At 36.7% G+C, this 17,365-nt stretch overlaps 1 protein-coding gene across 4 annotated transcripts; it reads right to left on the minus strand.

Annotated features, from left to right (window-relative positions):
• Positions 1-663: 663 nt before the first annotated feature.
• On the minus strand, positions 664-17,084 carry LOC104091852 (protein ALWAYS EARLY 3). Of its 4 annotated transcripts, none has more exons than XM_009597285.4 (21): positions 16,895-17,084; positions 16,106-16,213; positions 15,312-15,410; positions 15,138-15,200; positions 13,429-13,506; positions 12,776-12,950; positions 12,215-12,474; positions 11,756-12,113; positions 10,578-10,655; positions 9,058-9,311; positions 8,916-8,975; positions 8,466-8,774; positions 8,208-8,386; positions 7,807-8,089; positions 6,583-6,810; positions 4,379-4,540; positions 3,199-3,342; positions 2,906-3,121; positions 1,809-1,913; positions 1,622-1,723; positions 664-940 (listed from the first exon to the last, which is right to left on the minus strand). In XM_009597285.4, the coding sequence occupies exons 2-21, from the start codon at positions 16,202-16,204 to the stop codon at positions 776-778; spliced, it is 3,417 nt and encodes a 1,138-aa protein (XP_009595580.1). In that variant the 5' UTR covers positions 16,205-16,213; positions 16,895-17,084; the 3' UTR covers positions 664-775. The 4 variants fall into 4 exon arrangements, with proteins under 4 accessions (XP_009595580.1, XP_009595581.1, XP_070042208.1 ...); XM_009597286.4 differs by having other exon boundaries at positions 16,106-16,206; positions 16,895-17,074; XM_070186107.1 differs by lacking the exon at positions 16,895-17,084 and adding an exon at positions 16,549-16,665.
• Between the last annotated feature and the right edge of the window lie 281 nt (positions 17,085-17,365).

Here is a 17,365-nt window from a genome sequence, read left to right on the forward strand (position 1 = left end):
TATTGAAATGATAATATCTTAAATGCATTTTCATGGCAGCTTAGCGGAGCATTCAAGCAGTGAGAATGTGACTGGGATCTTCAATAATTTCCAATCATTATCTTAAATGCAGAAGTAAGTTCTACAAAGGAAAAACAACTAAGATAAGATATACGGATCTGGTAAAAACTTATCCACACCCAATACTAATACCAAGCCAATATACTTTACATGGTCAAGTAATAATGAGGTAAAAATGCCGATTAATTAACCATAATTAGATGATAGTAAATTATGTAGAAGACACATATCATGCATCATTGATTGGGTGAGTAAATTTTTACCGGTATTATTGCCCGTTGCAAGAAACTTCATCTCAACTTGAATGATATACCCTTGGAATTCTGCTGAGGGTAGTATACGGTTTTATGTCAAGAGTGCATATTTTATTTGGAATGAAGGACGTAAAACACATTTTGATGCAAGAAGATGAAATATAAGAATTATCTAAAATTTATATTATTTCATGCCTCTGAACTTCCAAGCCAATTAGCAGGTGTAGTAGCTACAGGTTCAGCAAAGCCACCATTGGACTAGTTAAAGTGGAAACTGATCAAGTAAAGACTAGCCTCCATTATGAGGGGAAAAATACAGAAATCACCATTGAAGAAAAACGGGAAGAGAGGCAGCAAAAAAGTGAGTTTGCATTGATTTGAGAGCTGAACCATGAATAAGGCTAGTTATCTACATGGTGAATTTACAAGAGCCAAAAAAACAAGTGCTGATAATACATGGCCTACATCGGTACTAATGCCAGAATTTGGTTTCTGATTATTCCCATGCACTGCTGTATTTCAGCATAGATTGGAAAGTTCTGTGAGCAACAGGGTTGTAAGCTTGCTACAGCGGAATCCAGTACTTTTGCTACATCAGCTGGTGGGAACTGTCGTTCCGAACACTTCTGCAATCGTGTACAATATATAATCAAGTTATGTCAAGCATAATGATGGGAACACCAGAGTTATGAACTGAATAAGCAAAGTGAAGTATGGCTTTAGGAGATATCATGTCATATTCTGCCATAAAAAACTTTGGTCAATTTTTTCTTTAGGACTTAAGTAGCAAGAAATATTCATCTCTAAAGTATTGACGTGAGACTTAACAAAATGCAGGTTATATCAATGTTTTTATTATACTGGAGATCATGTTTATGCAACAGCGAGAGACTATAGATCATCTTTTCTTTTTCCTTCTAATTTCTAACATATCCTCCTCCAAGGCTATCTAGCAATCTTTATGGAATATAACTTGGTGAGGGAAGAGGAATCGCCCCTTCATCCGTCAATCTGTTTTCAGTCTCTCCTTCTCCCGTTATTTATCAGTGATCCAAAATCACAACACATAGTCAACTTAGCTTGATAAAAATAATTTTGTAATCCAACTTGAGAAGCACGAGAAGCATCTTTCTGAGGAACATCTTACGTCATGCAAAAAAGAGGCAACCCAACATGGAAATCCAAAGTCCAGTAAAGGACAGAAAGTGAAAAGTAATTCAAGCAAAGGTAATTTCCATCCCCTACGTTCTAAAGCAATACTCTTATGACAAAAGCCAGCCCAAAGAAACAGAAAAAATCGTATTTACCTGAATCATAAGCAATGTAGCAACGCATTTAGTAATAAGTTCTGAAGGAATTTCTGCTTCATTTTTATCTGACATATTCTTTGACTTAGGATCAGTAGGTTGCTGCAACAGGTCAATGCACTAAAAGTCAATTGATAGGAGAAGCAAAATAGCCACTAAGCGAACATGAGGTGGTAAAAGATCTCACAGTTGGCATGCAAGAATCATCTAGTGGAATCCGATCATTCACAAAACCAATAGCCTCCTCAATCTTTTCAGTGGTGTTGTCTCTATCAGTAAGTGAAAGCATCGCCTACACAGACAAGTTAATCAGTACCAAAGAAAATCTACAGCAACATGCAGAAGATAATGACAAGGTCACAAACATGACTGAAGAAACATAAAGAAAAGTTAGGATGCAATGCACGAACATAAATTTTCCAGTGACGCAAAAATCTGGTGGTATTGAAAAATCCAAACAGATTACAGGTTGTCATATTATTAAACTTAGTTAGAAACTAAAAGGTTTTAAATGAACTTAATATCGATAGCTTTCAAAAGAGTGTTTCAAAGAAGTTACTAGAAGTCCAATTTTTCTCTCTAAACATTCATTCCTGATGTACTTTTCGAAGTATTTTGATTCGGTTATGTATCGAAATGAAAAAATTACAACCTTTATGCAAAATTATAAACTACATTGTTTTTCAATGGAGTCAAAGGGCCCAAAAGTTCTAAGAAGCCTCCAACAAAGAATTATTTTATTTTAAAAATGCTAAAGCAGAAATCACCAGGTAACAGGATAAGTATTAGAGGTCCAGAGAATGTGCAATTATGCAAAACCATATTAAGAAATATTGATGACATCAAAGCCCTAGAGAGCATATAGGTAAAACCCAGTAATTAGTGCCTTGTAAAGAAGTTTCTCCTCTCACTCAGATTAAAGAGGGACAAAAGCAGGTACTTCCATGAAATTTCATTTATACTGATTAAACAATAAACAGCATTATTACTATTTGTGCAGTTTGTTATGTTGTAAATGCTATTACTGAAGAGCAAAAGGACAATTGCATCTTTTGAAGAAACACGTTCGGATATTCGCCAATCTGCTGAGGTGGATTCAGGAATAAATCGACCTGGCAACCATGTGAATGAGGTTTCTGAAGAACTAATAAATATTGACATGCTATGCTTAATCATAACCCACTTTCGAATTGTTTCAAGCATTATCTTATAACCGATTTGGGTCACACAACAAATCCTCTTAGAAAGAATCCGAACAGAAATAAAAGTTGAATGAATGTGTACCTGCACTGCCGCATCTACCATAGTCCGGGCTTTGATTTTTGAACTTTCTATTATCTCATTGACAAGGAACCCTGATTCTTGCGGCTGACTTGTACAACGATCAAAAGTGCTCAACGTACTAGGATCAGCAAAATTTGGAACTGGCCTTGGGAATGCGAGTGGAATGCTTCCCTGATAGGTATTCCGCTGTCTCAAGCGATATAGAGCACAAGAAACCTGCCAAAACAAATGAATACTATAGCAAACTTTGTGCACTTTCGAAATTTTAAATTCTAATATGAGGATAAACAGACCTCCTCATTGACCTCATTTAACTGTATTAGCATGGCAGCATATTGCTTCTTGAAAGGCTCTGAGTCCTTAAGAGAACAGTCATTGCTCTTTTGGTTTTCCAACACATCATCATTCATGCGCCTCAATTCTGAAACCACAGCTTCCTACACTTTCAACCAAATGTCATGAGCTCACTGCACATCTGGCACAAAATATGCTTGCCTTTTGTATATCTAAGATCAACTAGAAAAATGCATCTACTGACACAAATTCCTGAAGACATACATTGAAATACAAGAACAGCCAACTACTTAACAGTGAACTTAAAAATAAAATACGAGAAACAGTACAGCTCTAAAATAGAAGAAACTAGTCATCCATATGGTAGCAGCATCTGCTCAAACTAGCTCACCTCTATCTTAAATATTCCCCACCCTAAACAAAACAGTAAACGCATCTTTTCTTAACACCAAATACAAGCTTAATGAATACTTCCACAATTTTAGATTCAATTTGTAAATGTACATATGCCTATAATAATTTCTATAAAGCTTCTTCAGCCTTCGGTTTTAAAAAGTAAATAGAGCTTTAACCTGTAGTGCATGGAAGCTTACCCCTTCAACAAATCTTCTTTTTCTTCTTTTTATGCAAGTAAACCATTTCAGTTTCGATAAAGAAAGCTATTCTCCCTTATTAGCTTATATTGGTAATTTGAACATGAACTTCTACAAGTTTTTTCATAAAGGTATTTTATTTGGTTGAATAAAAAGAAAACTTACTGCTGAATTGTGCGACCATCTCATCTAATAGCTTTAACTTTAAACTTCTAGAAAGGAAACACATACATTTATTAATTATAGGTTTGCAACATGCTCCCTGACATGCAGGCTTGATTCGTTTACTTGAGCTAACCACGTGGAAATACTTTTGACTGAGAGTGATACTGAGCCTCGAATCTCTCGCTATGCTTCTATGTTAATTATGTGACCATCTCATTTAAAAGCTTAAGTTGGAAAGTAAATATGCTTCTTTAGGTCCACAACACTTACATAAGCAGACAAAGATACAAGCATATACATATATATATATATATATATATATATATATATATAGAGAGAGAGAGAGAGAGAGAGAGAGAGAGAGATCTAGCGTTCATTTGTATAAGCTTCATTAAGTAAAAAATAAATTAAGTTTTGTAACCTTTTTGTCTAGTGCACGAGCCAACTCAGCAAGAGCTTGAACATCAGCTTCCTTTGCTTGAATCTGAGCGACCCCAGAAGACTTTGAATATGCCATCGATTGATATGTGGCCGTTTCCATGACTCCAGATCTAGATTGCATATCCACTTCTGCTGAAGCCACCTAACCATCAATGTACTCAAATATTATGTGGAAGGACAAGTGAGAAGCATAAAAAACTATCCACTCTTCTTAATTATGTGAAAACAATACAAGGGAGTTACAATCAAAACTCTAAGGGGTCATTTGGTTGAGAAACAAGTTATCCCAAGATTAATTATCCCGAGATTAGTTATCTTGGAATTGTTATCTCATCCTCCCACAAGGATAAAAATAACACTACAATACAGGGATAACTAATCCCAGGATTAATTATACAGCGATTTTATCCTAACCAAACATGGGATAAACTCATCTCAAATTTAATCCCGGTAATAATGAAGAATTAACCCAAATAGCCCATCCAACCGCTTAAACTAAAAATAACCGATGGATGTATATGCATAATTTATGTATTATATGTGTATAATTGTGTGTAATCAATGTATAATCTATGTATATGGCTAGAAAAAGCAAACAATGAATATGGCCGGCTATTTGTTTAAAGATCCCAAATGAAGAATTAAACCAACCGAGCCCTAAAGGTACTACTCAAGGTATATATTAATACAGTACTACAGAGATTTTGAGATCCGGAGTATAGTTGGTAATCATGAAATCTACTAACTCCCAAGTTGAGTGTCAGTTTCCATTCTCAGGTAAACCGAATTAAGGTTCAACTAAATCAAAAGGCTTAGAAATACACCATTTCTGTTACGTGGCCTACTTTTGTGTGCATTTTCGCCTCAATTAACAAAGATTTGAAAAACAAGGGCAGGTAATCATTGAATTAAAATAGAAATACTATCAAATAATTTTTTTGGGTTAAAAACCTAAGTTCTACTAAGAATAGTTTGACGGCTAAATGTCATAATTTTAACCCCCAAAAGTCAACTTAGAATAGTTAATTTTAAACAATACTATATAATGCGGTACAAAAAGTTAAATGACAGTTGCCTGTATTCTTCCTGCTTTTAACCTTTTTCTCTTTCTTACAAACTATAATGTTACATTTGATCCTGCAGTTTTCCATTCACCACAAACAAATACAAACATCTACTTTGGACGGAAGTACATAGATGCTTTGATTGAATACTGAAGAATGTGATATAAAAATCTTGAAAGAGAGATTAGGAGAAGAGGAATAACTGCATGAGGAAAGAAGCATCTCTCAGGGCAACAACAACAACTCAGTATAATCCCACTAGTGGGATCTGGGGAGGGTAGTGTGTATGCAGACCTTACCCCTACCCTGGGATAGAGAGGTTGTTTCCGATAGACCCTCGACTCCATCCCTCCAAGAACTCCCCACCTTGCTCTTGGGGTGACTCGAACTCACAACCTCTTGGTTGGAAGTGGAGGGTGCTCACCACTAGAGCATCTCTCAGGGCACAAACTTAAAAAGGAAACATGACATAATTTTTTTCCCCACCCCATCCGATCCCAACATGACATAATTTTGATTAGGAATTGGAGAGTAAAGTTCTCTCACATTAGTTTCTTTGACCAAAGGCTACGTCAGCCAATCCTAATAATTCAAGCTAGGCTTTATGTGGAATCTTTACTAGGACTTCACCCACTACTTAAAGGGACAAGCCAAAACAGAAAACACCTTACATAGATTACCAAACACTCCATAAGCTAGAAGAATCAGAAGGCAACTGTTTTCAGAGATGAGCATAGATACAACCATACCCTGCTTCATTGCACCTACTAATCTAAGTTCATAGCTCTTACAAAAAAATTGTTAGATTTTGTACGGAAAGAGTCAATCCTTCACTTATGGTTTTTTCCCCTGATAAGTAATTCTTCACTTATGTTCTCCCAAGTTACAGCAAAAGGCGGAAAATGCTTGGGGAGATCATAATTATTTTGGTTAGGAGTTGGGTGCGACAGATTGCAAAATCTTGTTTAATATGATGTCTTGAAAAGAATCAATAGTTTGGACAAAACTATGGCCATGCAGAAGAGTTTCTCAGTTTTTAAACCGGGGTGCTTGAGAATCTTTGAATCCGAAAATACGAACTGTAAAAGGTATGTAAGAGAGTATGAGGAGCACCACTGACCTTTGTCTGCTTTAGGAGATCACTGATGGGATGACTTGGTGGGGAGAAATGAGAGAAAACATTTCCATTCTCCATGTTGTCACAGGCCGGAAATTTCATATACTCATTTGCTCGTGCATTCACCTTGAGCTCATTAAAACTCTCGAAAAACTTGTCAACAGCATCTGCACGCCTTGTAAGTAGCGTGGGCATGTTTTCAAATGGATTTAGAGGCATGCAATCAATGTCCTGCCAGAGCAAATGTTTCAACAATTTATCAGGTCCATAAAGCAACCACTGGAGAACCAGAACACAAAAGAACTAAAATGCAGATCTTTTTACAGGTACTGATTACTAATTCATACACACAACCTGTTATGAACCAAGTACAGAAGCCAGTTACAAGGACACATAAGCTTTGTCTTCCAACAGATAAAAAAGGTTAGACGCATGAGTTCAATACTTCAGCTTGGTTCAGTGATCCATTTAATTTTCGATATATCTTTTTATTTTTCTTGCTTTCAGAAGTATCCTCAGAAGAAAGATTTTTTTTTCTAGAAAAAAATTTAAAAATAAATTAGGGAGATGGCATCACAGTGTGAGTACAGATATTTGGGATCTCTTCATGTAACCTAATATCTAATTTTATTCTCTCACATTATGAGATAGCTCTGAAAGGGACCCTAAAGGCCTAAACAATGAACAAACTACTCTTAAATCCCAAACTAGCTGAAATTGGCTATATGAATCCTCTGTATATGTCTGCTCTACTCAAGCACACTTCATTCTGATACTAAATATGTGTCTTAGAAAAGGCAAATAAGGGGTTTTCTAAGACTAAAGATTCTTTAAGTCTCAGGTAACTTTATATGGACATACAATCTCTAACCACAGTAGACCTATTGTCAAACTCTGGACCTAATGTAAGTCAGTAAGTGTGATAAAACTAAACCTATCCCAACTAGTTGGCATCGCCTATATGGATCCTTTGATTCCATCGTGTTCTATTATTTAGATAAATCGATATTGATTTTGAGAGATTATAGGGACAGGTGCATATAGGGGTCTATGTAGGACAAGGTCAAACCATCTAAAGCGACCTCCTCGCATCTATCCATTGCGTCTACTACTCACACCATCGTAATTATTTCTAATCTTCTCCAATTTAAGGTGACCTAAGAAAAACTAAACTTTAACATACCAGAATATCATATGAGCATATATTAATAAATACTAATGAATTACCATGACAAATTCAACCCCGAGCTCAGGTCGGTCAAACTGAACACGACATCTTGAGCGATCAACTGTCAGTACACTTCCATCATGAATCTCTCTTGTTTTTGGATGGATTGCAATGACACGTTGCCCAACTGACAATGGCCTTGCAAGATCTGTGGGTAGTCCTTCCCTGGTACCTTCACGAAGTTCAGTGTAATGTGTTCTGACAGATTCCCGGTATTGATTAAGCTTCTCCTTTTCTTCATTCAGAAATTGCTCAGAGAATCGCCGTGGTTTTCCAAGAGAACTAATTCAAGTTGAGGATTCAATGGACCATCATTAACATAAAAATAACAAGCTTAATGTTCAGAACTTGCTCAGGGAATAGAGTGACTTCCAAATTGCAGGAAAGTTGAGAAGCATACCTTCTTATGACGCCCCATTCAACACGAGTTAACCTTGGAACATGTCCCAATCCAACATGATTCAAGTACTCCACAAAATCCCTTTTGGCAAACCAAGGGTAGTCAATTGCACTGTAGAACCACTCATACGTACACCATCTTCGTACCTGATGGTTGGAAAGGCAGTTGGAAATCTTTTCCTGCATGCAATGTATGCAAGTTAACTAGTGCTCGTATCACGAGAAAGCACTGCAACATGGACAAAGGTGCATAACCAACCTTAAGACTGAATGCTCTGTCATGAAGTGCAGTGAAGGATGCACTAGTATCATCCAAACTTTTATCAGGAATTTTCAAATCTTTTTGTCTTTGAGGTTTTTTCAGGTCCATCTTACGCCTGCTTCTGACTTTAGTAGGTAAGTTAACCTGGTTTGCCACAGGGATCTCCGCAGCTGATTGAGCTGAATCACTTCGTTCTGTTCTTGGATCTGCACATGATGAAGGCTCCTGATCTTTGATTAATTTCGGGGATGCACTCCGATAGGATCTTTTACCCTTATTGGTTGACTTCTTTGATGCTTCTTTTGCCTATAGGAGAAAAAATCACGTGAATTAGTTTAGTGCAGCTGATTAAGGTAGCCAACCTGGCAAAATGTTTAAAGGAATGGCTCAATCATCTGTCTAAACCTCTAAACAATCACTTGAAATGGACAAATATAAAAAAATCACCTCAGCTTCCTCAGATCCAGTAACATTATTATTGTTAACATGACCTTCAGTTTTTCGAGCCTGCAAGATTATTCTCAGAAGGGTTACATATCGTTTAACAAATCAGAATATTGAGCAGGGATGCAAAGCTGTCTCCAAATACCTTAGACGACATTGCTTTATGTGCCCTCCTCGCCTGCTTTGTTTCAGGAACAGCACTAACATCAGTAGATGTAACTTTACCATGCTTTGATTTTGTAGTGGAAGCAACTTCAAACTTTGATAAAGGTTGACTCCATCTAGATCTAACCCCCCCAGATCCACGTTTGTCTCTTTGTCTGTTTGCAGGCACGGCCTCCAAGGAGCCAGATTCATCAACATGATCATCAATTTCATCATTGAACTGGATCATTGACTCTGAAAAAAGAAAAAGAAAAAAAAAAGGTTAATCTGATACATTCTTAGTTAAGACAGGGAATAACAACTGAAAATTCAAATGGAAATACGTGAACTGATAAAGATACAGGACAGTCGCATATCCAAAAGCTTCAATTGGGAAAGAAAAAGAAAGAAATAGCGAAGGAAAGAACAACTTAAAAGGCCAAATACATAGACAGCCCCTTAAACTTGGCTTGAAATTCCATTATGACACCTCATCCTCGCGTGGTACCTATTGAACGCCTTATGTTACTCAAGAACTCTGCCGATTAGACATGCTTTACTGACATGGACCAGACGTGTGTCTCACTTGTATTGAGCGTGTGAAATGAGCTTTGACAAATTTAAAATGGGCCCCACTCCTCTAAAACTAGGGAAAACATCACCTTTTTCAATATTTTTCTGGGTTTCTCCCCCTTCTTCTCCCTATTCTTTCTCTTCTGATACTTCTTCTTTCACAGATTATTATTTTTCACTAGATGCCGGGGGTCTATTCGAGTCACCCCAAGAGCAAGGTGGGAAGGTGGGAAGTTCTTGGAGGGAAGGATGCCGGGGGTCTATTGGAAACAGCCTCTCTACCCCAGGGTAGGGGTAAGGTCTGCGTACACACTACCCTCCCCAGACCCCACTAGTGGGATTATACTGGGTTGTTGTTGTACTAGATACTAATACATGGATAGACAGGCAGCCAAGACGAGTATTTAAGACAGATCGAAGCATAATACACTCCTGAAGCCAATGCACAAAAGATAAGCTAAATAGAAATCATTGTGCTTAAACGAACTAACTTCGATTAAGTTGAAGTTACCTTTTCTGTAAATAATTCACAGAAAAAATTGATATCTAAGTACAAATTTTTATTTTTTCAGATAAGGTAAAGTTTTATTGATATTCAGTATTATGGTAATACTGCAGAAAATAACAAAAACAGGACTTGTGTTTACATCACAGACTCATAGAAGTTAACAAGTCCATCAGATCAGACAAATTTAATACATTGTTTCCTTTCAACCAATAGTACATCTGATATCTAAGTAAAAAGCAAATTCAAAGCTCTAAAGTTTGAAACAACAGGACAGAATACCTGAAATCATAAAGGTCAAAGTTGCTAAAAGGTTAGGCTAAGACAGAGAGAATGTGAAAGGGGGAGGCAGAGAGATACTATCAACACCTAGCATATCTGCAGTTGCCAAACAAGCAAGCCTCCATACAAAGATCTATAGAAACAGAATTTTATGTCCTTACCATCTTCATTTTCTGCTGTTGGCATCATCAGAGACATATCAGCCAACGTTTGTAGAGCATCAAAAGCAGAGCTTTCGTCTACATGAAGGAAAAAGTAAATTAGCAGATACATCTTCTAATTTGGCTCATTGTACCAAGATATTTAACAGTTTCTATCGCATAATAACAGATTTGCAGTCAATTACTTTTCAAAAACAGCATGCTACTTTGCAGTAAATAGCAGAACTCAGAGAAGTAAGGAACAGTATTCTAAATATAACAAACTTGTGCAGATGTAAGTTGCCCAAAACTTGTAATTCTGAGTCCTTCCTTTCTCTGCCTTTTCCTGGCTGTCTATCCTTTTACGGATGAAGTAACTCACTAATATTAATGTTATGGGGGTAATGTTCTGACCTAATGCCAGCTATAGTAAAGCCTTGAAAGTTGAAAAGCTGGAGAAAAGGAAGAAGTCCCAGAGAATGGCAACTAGAAAGCTTCGCTTACAATAATTATCATGGCACAGAAGGAACCGACACTTTGAAGGTAGACTTGGGAAACTTTGTTTCATGGTTAAGCACTTGGGAAACCTATATATGTTTTCTTTTGTTTAACATTCTGAAGTTCCCGGGCCACTTTGAACTTGTTAAAAACTTAAAATATTGCAGGAGGGATGTTGTGTCTATTAGTGGAGCAATCCTTGAGTTGTTGCTTCTGTAAACAACTTTTATCCTTCAAATTTAGTGGCATGTCAAGAGTACCAGAAGGGCGAGGGGAGGAATGATTTATACCAGACAGGAAAAGAGGGAGGAGGGGTGTAAGGGAATAATATTTGAGGTTAACGTAGCCTCGTGGTCTAATATACACTCATTTATATCGAGATTGTAAGAAATGGCCACTGTGATATTTTCTCCTTCCAAGAGAATAACCCCTAGTTTGGCTAGTGCAAGGATAACACCTCAAGATACTGCTCAGCACTCTTCCCCCTCTTAACTAATGGCAGTTAGTTAGTTGCATGTTCAGATCCTATTAGGGATTCGACTTTCCTTATTTTCCAAAAGTGGATCTCGTTCCCCCTCTTAGCTAATAGCAAAAAGATAAAATAGAATAATCAAAGAGGACCAAATGGAATATTCAAAATCCCATTAAACCATTCAAAGGGAAAGTTCTCAAGAGCAGTAATCTACAAAACTTTGTAATACCTCTGCTGAAAAGAACTTTTTTGCTCCTCTTTCTAGGGCCTTGTAAAGAGGTCCTTGAATTCTTTTCATATGTGGCCTCCATTTCAAGTTTACCCCTCACCACACCCAATATTTGACCTTCTTCTGTACCACTACATGCCTCTTTGATATCATCAAAATGATTGGCTCCACTATCATCGATTTCCAACTTTTTACCATAAGGTCTTCTTCCCTTCTGTGCTGTTCGACCAAAGGTTCCAGTTTCCACCAAATCAGTCTTATACCGCAAAAGCTCTCCAGTGTCCGCTTCCATGCTTCCCTCTTCTTCGTCCACTTCATTACTAAGAAGCTTGGCATTTCCCATACCTATTTTAACACGCTAGTCGAGAAAAAGAAAAAGAAAAAAGTAAAAAAGGTGAAGTGCTCAGTACATATAGTCTATGGAGATAAGTCACACTAGAAACGAAAGTTAAGCAATACCTTTCTTTCAGCTGTCTCAACAGGTGAGGACATAGCGCTGTCCGTCCTACGGTTCGGTGTCTGAGAGACCTGAGGAGAGCCACCTCTTTGTGAAGCTTCTGTTAAAACTAATGCTATCTTCACATCATCATCAGTGTCATCTGCCTGTAGTTTCAAACTCTGCCTACTAGGAGAAAAATACTTCTCACCCTTGGGATTTCCACAAGAAAAAGAAACAGGAAAGCGTGGAGTTCTTTTCCCAACAGCACGAGGCCGGCTTCCTGAAAGGCAACTCCAGAGAATCTTCATCAATAATATTACATGACAAGGCTCAATCCTTAGATAAGTGAGAACGGAAGGCAGCTAAACAAAATGAAACCCCAAGAAAGGCTACTACTGCATGTAAGTGCAATGCACTGGTGACAATAAACTGTATGCAAAAATAAAAAGCAAGAGAGTTTCTAATCTAGGTCCATCCGGAAGATTTTAGAGATATTCTATTCTTTCTTTTCACAGGAATAATTCTTCATTTAATTTAATTTATCCCTTTTTGTTGCGGGAGGGGTAGAAGGGACAACGCACCTCCTGAACGTTTCTTCTTCAACAAAGTTAAACAACCATGACTAGCTGCTAATGTCGGAGATGTCATCTCAGATGCTTTAGAAATATTAGGCTGAACTTTACCCCGAGCACGTTTTTGAGGTTTTCGAGATGTTCCAGCATCCTCATTACTTTCTTGCTCACTGTCGCTTGCTGCCTGACATCCCATAGTCAAGTTACTTGAACAGCAAATACAAACTAAGACTCAGGTACAAATTTAAACATTAGAACTCAGAAACCATGAACAAATATAAGGGATGGAGTAACATTTAGCAGATAATCACTTTTCTTTTTAAAAAAAAAAGAAATCTTCTGAGCACTAAGGACAATGCTTTGCCACGACCTAATGCATAGAATCACCTTTCCTGATGTTTATTTAATCACAACTTGCAAAGACTTTTCTGTTCAAGACAAACTGCATATTTCAATTGAAGTATTCAAGCAATCCCACACATTGGAGGTCACAAAGCTAAAATTCTAGTATCTCATTTGCAACACTACTCCTCCAGCTTGAAACAAATAGGAAAGCAATATATAAGTCTGGTGGACGGGGAAGGGAGTGAGGAGGCGTGCACAGATAAAACATAAGCACACCACATTCCCCATGCTCAAACTCAACATATTTTAAGTCTTACCAAGTTGCAGTAGTGATCAGTCATCATAGCAATCAGCCCAACCACAGATGCAGTCCCCTCTGGAAGAGATAAATAAGCCTGAAAATACAGTAGAATGAAGTAAGTAACGACTTCCATCACCATTTTGTACTATTTAACGATATATTCAATGTTGATTAAGTACTTAGCGTCCTTTGTTGTTCTAAAATTAAAATCTTATAATAGTATCACCACAAAAACAATCATCAAATTGTCTCTGACTTGTTGCTGGCTAAAATCTCAAGACCAAGATTTATGATGATGATCTTTTTGATAAAGACAATGGTTTTATGATGATTAACATGGCACTCCATGTTTTCGATATATAGAACCATGTAAGGGGTAAAAATGACTGCAAGAGAAGTGATTACTCTTTCTAAGTGACATCTTCGCCAGGAAATGACAAAGTTTTCTATTTCAAGTGCAATGATGGAGTACGATGGAGTACGGAAGGCTGTTTCACTGTAATAATGCATCAAAAGGCAAATGAACAAATCATTTTACCAACTGGCAATGCAGATTTATGAATCTGAGAGCCAGCTCTGGTGCAAATCTTTTCAAGTAATATCAATTACCCACAGGATTACATTGTTCCATATCAGGATCCACAAAAGGAAAATAAAGTAGCACCAAAAACCGAACTAAGCTGGTTAAGATGAGAAGGAGACGCAAAACCAAAAAATAAAAAGCAGAGAAATGGAATCTGGTGACTGCCCAAACTTCAGAGAAAGAGAGAGAAGAATAGGTAAGCCACAGTAAGGAAACTCAATCAATGTTAAAAGTGTTAAATGGCTACTAACAACAGACTAGAATTGTCATACATATTAAAGGAAGAAAAGAAACAGAATGCAAGTGTCATATTATTCCTAACTGGTATGGGATATCCTCCTGCAAAAGCTGGGAAATATGCACTTTCTTTTTAACACAATCCTCTTCTCCTTTCCTACTATTCTTTTGTGGCGGCATCATTTTACAAGGTACAAAACAGAAAATATATGTGTATGAAAGTGCTTGATTACGTGACAATCTCACAGTACTCAGGGAACCCTACTGTTGGAGGTTTGAAATCTATGCAGCTGGTGAGTTGAAAACAACAAATCGTGAGTACACAATTGACTATCTGATTATGTACAGAGCACTCATCGAGATAGGAGACTGTAGCTCAGGTTCATAACATCCATAGACGTCTCTGATACAAGCGGTGATGCACATATAACCATATTAACAATCATGACCATGAAATAGGAAAAACTTAATGATTTCCAAAAGCAAGATAAAGAAACAAAGGCTCTGTGGCCAAAGGCAGGCAATGTAAAATGATTACCTACAAGAACAAGAGAAAATGAACATCAGATGAATACAACCCCACAGAAGTTGACAACCCTAACCAGATGTCATTGTAAAAAGGATTTAATTCATTAGAGTATTGTTCTCCTCAAATAACTTATATTGAATAATAATATTCACAACAACATGAAGCGTTTGAACAAGATTCTGACAAAATGGGTTCTCTCACCATGCTATTAGTATAGATGAATTTAAGTCCAATTATATATTAGCAGGAACATAGCTTAGAAGATGGATAAGAAAATGAAGAGAAGTATTGTCTATCAAGATACGATGATTTCATAAGCTAAGAGGACTCAATTATAACGACACATGTTACTTTGTTGTCTGTATTCGCAGCCTACCCTATTCATCATGTAAAGAGCTTCCACCATTTCTGATGTTCGGGGTTTCACTGCAGCAGCAACCTGCGATAAGTGTTAGAGGCAAGGTCAGAGATCAATCAACAGCAAAAATATGCAAGTCATCGGGGATATCCAAGAAACTTCAATTAACAAAGACTTTGAATTTGAACTGACCTTTTTCCAATCTTTACCATACTTGCGGTATGCTTGATAGAAGCGTGTCAGGTCTTCCTCACTCCACTCAGGACCAAGCATGTCAGACAACTTCCTCTTCTACAATTTGAACAAAGAACCATGTCAAAATGCATATATAATGACCTCCACGTGTCTTCAAAGAATACTTAACGACTAACCTAAATGAGTACATGAAATATTTCTCCTTTGCAACTCAACATATTACCACTTTCCTAAAGAACCATTTGGTTGGCAAGAACAGGAAAGGGAAGTGCTGGCAAATTTTAACTTTCCTGCATATTCTCCACGTTTAGTAAGAGGAAATTTGTGGGAAAAGCTATTTGAAACTTTCCCACATAAAAAACTTCCATCCAAATAATGTGATGAAAGAACTACAGTATCTTTTAAAGAAAGTTGAAAGTTAGGAACAAATAGTCTTCTCTATCCAAATTTTCCTTTTTCCTTCAAAGAAAAACATGCAGGAAATATCTTCACTTCACTACATTTGTAGCAACTTTTTGACATTCTTGACGAAGCCATTCATCTTTCTCCTTGCACTATCTATCTCTTTCAATTTTCCACTATGGAAAAGGTAACATGCACCATCCTGTGCTATAAACAAGTCCCACTTCTCAAAACAAAAAAAAAAAGAAAAAGAGCATGCTGTCATTTCCAAGAAGATACTAGTTCATCCTATGTGCATGTTCTAAAAGCAAACAAAACCAAAATAGTACTCACTTACATGCCTCTTCGTGTAATATTACAAGAGCAAACAAAAGTACAGTAAAACTCACCCGCAAGTTTTTCTTCGCACTGTCATCTTTACTGGGAGAGATTTCAGTTGTAGGAGAAAACCGCTTATTTACACTTCTAGATTTTCTTGCTGGAGCCATGCCTAAAATCTTGGGAAACCTCAGCAGGATCAGGCAAGCACAATGTAAGATTCTATTTTATGACAGTTAAATTTTTAGGAAAGTGATACACAACATCAGTAATATACATGATTTTAACATGTAAGCACCAAACGATAGTTTCATCAAAATAAAAATCCATGGCATAGTTACTTGATTAATATATAAATAAATGGCAGATTTTATGTAAGCGAACAAGTGGCTTATTAGCATATAGTAACTTCTTTCCCTTTGAAACTCACATCTGTGGTTCTTTCAATGGTTATCAGAGATTCAGAGATATGCATGAAATAATTTGTATTAACATGTATAAATTGTAACAGCACGTTAAGTACTTGTAATGCGTTTCCATAGGTTCAAACAGCATCTTCTATATAAACTTCTGAGCTTCGGCACAAAAATTTAAAAAAAAATTCCCTACTTGGATGTACCTAGTAAATCCAGCAAATATATGGAATTATGCCTACCAATAATTCCTATTGATAAGTTTTCAGCAACAAAATTTACAAGATACACTAAGAGAAAATAATTATGGCGATCTGATAAACTTCTAGAAAGACCCACAAAGAAAAGATCAAAACTTTCAAATTCATAGTTGAAACCCCTATTTTTTTTTTGCACCAATTCGTTGAAAAATAAAATCATACAGCAAGAAAAAGTGAGTTGATTTACCAATTGAAACTGATTCAGCTTCTCAATCAAATCTCAGAACCATGAGCTGCGATACAGATGAGAGAAATTCGTTAGGTTAATTTTGAATAAACTTGCGGCAGATAAAATGGGGGAGAAGATGATTGAAAGTATTTGGGGGTAATAGCCGCGAAACTCTTTTGTATTTGTATTTTTTATGGGGAAGAAATTGGTTTATATATTATTCTTTCTCTTTTTGAATTGAACTTAAAATGGCTTTTGTCTTTTTCTGCTTCAAGGTTTGGAAATGTTTAAATAGGATACTGAAATTCTTGAAATAAACAATAAGGGAACGAGTTTATAATTTAAATTAGAAACAACGCACGTGCGATGACCCGGTTGGGACTTAAGACGATATATATTTTCTTAAGCGAAAGGGTCAAAAATATTTCTTTTCTACGTGAAAAAGATCATTTTTACGTTCCTGTTATAAAATAAAGACTATAAAAAAAA

Source organism: Nicotiana tomentosiformis, chromosome 9, assembly GCF_000390325.3.
Source record: "Nicotiana tomentosiformis chromosome 9, ASM39032v3, whole genome shotgun sequence".
NCBI lineage: Eukaryota > Viridiplantae > Streptophyta > Magnoliopsida > Solanales > Solanaceae > Nicotiana > Nicotiana tomentosiformis.